Source organism: Cyprinodon variegatus, unplaced genomic scaffold (genome assembly GCF_000732505.1).
Source record: "Cyprinodon variegatus isolate N-32 unplaced genomic scaffold, C_variegatus-1.0 Scaffold364, whole genome shotgun sequence".
Classification (NCBI taxonomy): domain Eukaryota; kingdom Metazoa; phylum Chordata; class Actinopteri; order Cyprinodontiformes; family Cyprinodontidae; genus Cyprinodon; species Cyprinodon variegatus.
The window spans coordinates 105,495-111,578 of NW_015150817.1; the positions used below are offsets into that span (position 1 = coordinate 105,495).

Genomic DNA, 6,084 nt, shown 5'->3' on the forward strand with positions numbered 1-6,084 from the left:
TTTTGTCTTTAAGGGTTTCCTTCTCTTTAATATTAACACAATTGTTTTAAATCTGTAAGGTGCAGCTTCGGGCTCAAAGACCCCCTATCGTCCCAACCCAGGAAACAAGAGTTCAACTGAAGGTGGAAGACAGGAAGGAGGAGGTATATACTATATTCTTCAGTTTCCTCAGTCTGTTTATATCAATATTAATGTCCTATATATGGAGGCTTTTTTTTTTATTTCAAACTGTGCATATAAAGACAGTGTCAAAGATTCAGTGTTGGTTATTTTAAAGGTATGTACCACTAATTTTCTTTGAAACCTGACCTGCTGCTTTGGATTTTAATTTAATAAGATTTTTTATTGAACACAAATGTAATTGTGCCACAACCTCTCCATCGTTTTTTAATTTTTCACATGTCCAATCACTTTAGGCACACCAGGTCGTGCAGCTGGTTGCCCACCATGTTTTCATTCATCAATTCCATATTGTTTCTTTTATTCATTTTGTTTATATAGCGCCAATTCACAACAAATATCATCGCAATGCACTTTACAGAGACAATTCAACCAGATCATACAGTCAGATTGGTTCAAAATTTTCTATCTATCTTATCAAAGTACCTTATACCTTATCTTATCTTTATCTAGTGATGCACTGCATTCTGACCCGTTTGCAGTCTGTTTGATTTTGTGCAATCAGATAAACAAATGAACAACGATAAAGAAACTCAGGGCAACTGGAAAAGAGGAAACTATTGCCACCAGACGCAACATGTAAATTTTTGTCAAGAAAACTAGCACGTTTACCTTATTAGGTTTTAGAAGTGTGGGTGGTTAACCATATTACCAGCCGTGCAGCAGACGTTGTGTACTTGTATTTGCCACAAAGTCAACTGCATGGAAATATCGTCCATCCTCATTTAAAAAAAGACTGATGAAAATCGATTGGAAAATTTTGACATATTGTCTAACCTCAATACCCACCCTCCAGTTAGCAGGCTCGGACTGGTAATCTGTAATACTGGGCATTTGCCCGGTGGGCCGGTCCTAATTTCAGCGTACAAGGGACAGCCCTCCTTAAATCATACCGGCCCCAACACTTACTCTGGAGCTGAAGCACCTGGGACAGTAAATAACTCAAGGAGCTGAAGAAGTAATACAATGTGAACTACCTAATTGATGCATAGAGTATATATAGCCCTTCCTTCTCATGCACAACCTTGTGACGGATGGCATATGGTGTAGTCTTCTATTTCTTCAAACTGTAAAATCCTAAATTATAATAAAATTAAAGTGCTTTCTTCAAACCAAAGTACGATGTTCCTCTTATATTTGGCAAATATCTGTTTGAATATTTTGAAAAATATGTTGCAGTGCTTTGCATCTGTTTACATTATTACATTCAATTGCCCACATGCCACCCAGAGTCACAGTGAATGCTTACATACCGCTGAGCTTTCATGTATTCATTCTTGAAGAACTGCCTGTCAGCCTCTATATTGTATTGTTTTATGCTGGTGTTTTTACAACACTCAGGTTTATGTTGTAGAACTAGTATGTGTGAGTTGTCTTTTTAATAAAAAATAAGTATTAAACTATGTTTTTTGTTAATTTTCTTGGTTAGTAGTGTTTGTTTTTATTTTTATTATTCAATTGAAAGCAATCAATGTAATTAACTAATTAGCGTAGCTTAATTGTTTCAGTATATACTCCCCTTAGGTAAGTCACCTAACTCTAGGTCACCAATTTGAATACCAGTTAATGAATCTGTGTGCAGGGGGGGTAGAAAATCGCTGTATAAATCAATCCATTTATCTGTATTTATAGTCAACTGTAGATTCAGTCCCCATGTTGAAGTGGCTTCAATCTTTTACTCCAATCCAGGGGATTCAGGTTCTGTTGTATTGACTCAGTTATATTAAGTGCAGTTATATTGAATGACAACCACTGAATTTGAGAGCAGTCTAAACAATACAAACAAACCTGGCAAGTCTTAATGTGTACCTGTTTTATCTAAGCAAACAATAATTTGCAGTCCCAAATTTTAAGTACAATGGAGGTAACACTTTTTTTGCTGCATCAGGGAACTAAATAAATGACATTATTTTGATAAGTGATGTCTTTGGTAACAATGAGGCTCAAGGCTTGGCCTAATGGAAAGTTGAAGGATGGGAATAACTGTCTTAGGTCCCATATCAGTGATCTCAGTCATCGCTCTCGCATTATCCTGCTCTATGTAAATCAACTCCATTGTTAATAGTATAGATAATTTACCTAATGACATTTCTCTTTTGTGTACAGAGTGCTACAGAAATTACTTCTGACATAACAGCATCAAAGGATTCACAGAAAAAGGATGCACCTCCATGTAAGTATTAGTTTTATTCACACCAGGACGGCTTCTAAGTGATGAAATAAATTATGTAATTTTTTTTGCTGTCCTTTGCAGCATCTGAAACAGCCAAGCATGTCGTTTCCACCGGGAATAAGGTCCGAAAGGTTATTTGCTGTGTGTTCTGTGGAAAAAAAACTGACTCTCACATGCATATTTCACTAAACACTGATTGTTTTCCAGGTGAAGGAGCTAGCTCAGATGTTTTTGGGGAAGCAAACAGCAGTCGGGCCAAAGATTAAACTCGGACAAGAGTGCAGACCGAAACAGGTGTTTCACTTATTTCATATTGTCCGATAGGAAAATACTTTTTACAAATGATTATCTTGCTTGTAGTGATTACTGCAATTACCATTTTCATAGCAATCACATATTGCTGTTTATATTGTTGAATTTGGTCGGTTGTTTCATGACGCTATCATTATGTGTGGCTCACCTTTTTGCTGTGCTTCTGCCTCTACTCTGCCTATTTGTGTTGTTTCTAGTGATTTTGGTGGCACATTCATCTCTCTTAATGTTATAGTGGAGGATTTTTGCAAACCCACCCTCTCCACTTAAAAAAAAATATGCACAGGCACAACCCTGTACCCGCTCCCAGGAGGGAAAGCACATTAAACACATGCATGACCATGCACAAGCCCATTTCTTCTTGTGCAAGCTCTGTTTAAAAGTTGTTGTTTGCATATCTCATGAAGCTTACTTTGCGAAATAAAATTTGCAATTTTTACACTACGTCAGATTCACCACCATTAAGTGAAAATGGGGATGAGCACGTAGGATGGACTTACATAAACATATCACCAGAATGATTGACATTTTGATTATCCACCCTGAAAAAGAACATCATCCACTATACTTTTAATTTATAATCTCCAAACCCTACTGGAACTTCGACACCTAGATGATGATTTCATGCGAATGACACCAGACATTGAACACTGTAACTATTCTTATCTAGGATTCCTGTTTCCCACTCCAGGCTGTGCAATCAGACCAGCCCAGCTGTCTGTGTTTTTTTACAGATCTGTTCCAGGCAGCAATATTTGTTGTGCAACCTGCCGTCCACCTAAACTGTCGATAATTTACTTCTTACATTGAATTATCCGGACATCCTTTTTATAATTACTTCTTGATGCCTTGGCCAGTCAGATTTTAACAAAGAAATTTTGGGTCACATTCTTTTTATTACGTGTTTAATTACTGTAATCACTGTAGAATAATGCCCAATTTTTCTATACTGATATGCCTTTCTTTCATTTTAACCAGAAGAAAGACGTACCTTGAGTGGTTTCAAAAATTAATATATGGGGAAACAACTAAATAAATAACGAAAACAATTGTAAAAATTCTATAAAAAAAACAAAAACTCTGGGCAAATTCTGGTATTGTAAAGACCAAAATAGAAAACACACCAAAATACCCTCCAGGTTTTCTCCAGCTCTTCTCTGAGCCCCTGGTATTTCTCTAGTTTTTCATGTTTCTTTTTCTTGGTGTTGCAGTCACTTGGTATTGCTACATCAACCACAATGGCTTTTCTCCCCTCTCTGTCCACCACCGCAATGTCCGGTTGGTCTACCATTATATATATATATATATATATATATATATATATATATATATATATATATATATATATATATATATATATATATATATATATATATATATATATATATATATATATATACACACACACTACCTTTCAAAAGTTTGGGGTCACATTGAAAAGTCCTTATTTTTGAAGGAAAAGCACTGTACTTTTCAGTGAAGATAACTTTAAACTGGTCTTAATTTTAAAGAAATACACTATACATTGCTAATGTGGTAAATAACTATTCTAGCTGCAAATGTCTGGTTTTTGGTTCAATATCTACATAGGTGTATAGAGGCCCATTTCCAGCAACTATCACTCCAGTGTTCTAATTGGCTCAGAAGGCTAATTGATGATTAGAAAACCCTTGTGTAATCATGTTCACACATCTGAAAACAGTTACTGTAAGCTCGTTACAGAAGCTACAAAACTGCTCAAAGGAAGGTTCCTTTGAGCAGATTGAGTTTCTGGAGCATCACATTTGTGGGATGAATTAAACGCTCAAAATGGCCAGAAAAAGAGAACGTTCATCTGAAACTGGACAGTCTATTCTTGTTCTTAGAAATGAAGGCTATTCCATGCGAGAAATTGCTAAGAAATTGAAGATTTCCTATAACGGTGTGTACTACTCCCTTCAGAGGACAGCACAAACAGGCTCTAACCAGAGTAGAAAAAGAAGTGGGAGGCCGCGTTGCACAACTGAGCAAGAAGATAAGTACATTAGAGTCTCTAGTTTGAGAAATAGACGCCTCACAGGTCCCCAACTGGCATCTTCATTAAATAGTACCTGCAAAACACCAGTGTCAACATCTACAGTGAAGAGGCGGCTGCAGGATTCTGGGCTTCAGGGCAGAGTGACAAAGCAAAAGCCATATCTGAGACTGGCCAATAAAAGAAAAAGATTAAGATGGGCAAAAGAACACAGACATTGGACAGAGGAAGACTGGAAAAAAGTGTTGTGGACGGATGAATCCAAGTTTGAGGTGTTTGGATCACAAAGAAGAACGTTTGTGAGATGCAGAAAAAATGAAAAGATGCTGGAAGAATGCCTGACGAAATCTGTTAAGCATGGTGGAGGTAATGTGATGGTCTGGGGTTGCTTTGGTGCTGGTAAGGTGGGAGATTTGTACAGGGTAAAAGGGATTCTGAATAAGGAAGGCTATCACTCCATTTTGCAACACCATGCCATACCCAGTGGACAGCGCTTGATTGGAGCCATCCTACAACAGGACAATGACCCCTAGAAACACCTCCAAATTGTGCAAGAACTGTTTAGAGCAGAAGCGGACAGCTGGTAATGGAATGGCCAGCGCAGTCCCCAGATCTGAACCCCATGAGCTGTTGTGGGAGCAGCTTGACCGTATGGTATGCAAGAAGTGCCCATCCAACCAATCCAACTTGTGGGAGCTGCTTCTGGAAGCGTGGGGTGCAATTTCTCCAGATTACCTCAACAAATTAACAGCTAGAATTACAAAGGTCTGCAATGCTGTAATTGCTGCAAATGGAGGATTCTTTGACAAAAGCAAAGTTTGATGAAAAAAAAAAAATCTTATTTCAAATACAAATCATTATTTCTAACCTTGTCAATGTCTTGACTCTATTTTCTATTCATTTTGCAACGTATGATGGTATAAGTGTGACTTTTGGGAAAAACACAAAATTGTTTGGGTGACCCCAAACTTTTGAACGGTAGTGTATATATATAAAACTTCAGAAAAAAGGCCATGTTTTTTGTGTTACCGTTATGGTGGATACAATAAATTTTTAAAACATTTAATTATATTATATCTTGTAAATGGATGTATTATTTTATATAGAGTAAAATATTAAATGATAGATAGATTTTGACTATATTATAACAGACTTTAAATGAGCGTTGGCTAGGGATGAAACGGTGTATGAAAACCGTCCGAACCGTTCGGTTCGACTGTCTCGGTTCGGTTTGCGTGTGTTTCGTTCGGTTTATGCGCTGCTCCTTTTTCTCATAGGCGAAGCGTGTACACTGCAGAGCAGAAGGTGGCGGTACTGCAACCAAAGCCATCCACCAGTAGTTAACAAGAAGAAGAAGAAAAAGCGAAGCAGCGTAGCCGGGTGTAGCCGAAAAAAATCAGTTGTG

At 37.4% G+C, this 6,084-nt stretch overlaps 1 protein-coding gene across 1 annotated transcript in view; it reads left to right on the forward strand.

The window, feature by feature from the left end:
• Positions 1 to 6,084, forward strand: part of LOC107092039 — a 25,805-nt gene that overhangs the window by 17,964 nt on the left and 1,757 nt on the right. Inside the window, exons 12-15 of the mRNA XM_015386314.1 lie at positions 60 to 143; positions 2,287 to 2,353; positions 2,435 to 2,475; positions 2,561 to 2,647. Coding sequence (XP_015241800.1) covers positions 60 to 143; positions 2,287 to 2,353; positions 2,435 to 2,475; positions 2,561 to 2,647 — 279 coding nt within the window. The remainder of the gene's footprint in view (positions 1 to 59; positions 144 to 2,286; positions 2,354 to 2,434; positions 2,476 to 2,560; positions 2,648 to 6,084) is intronic.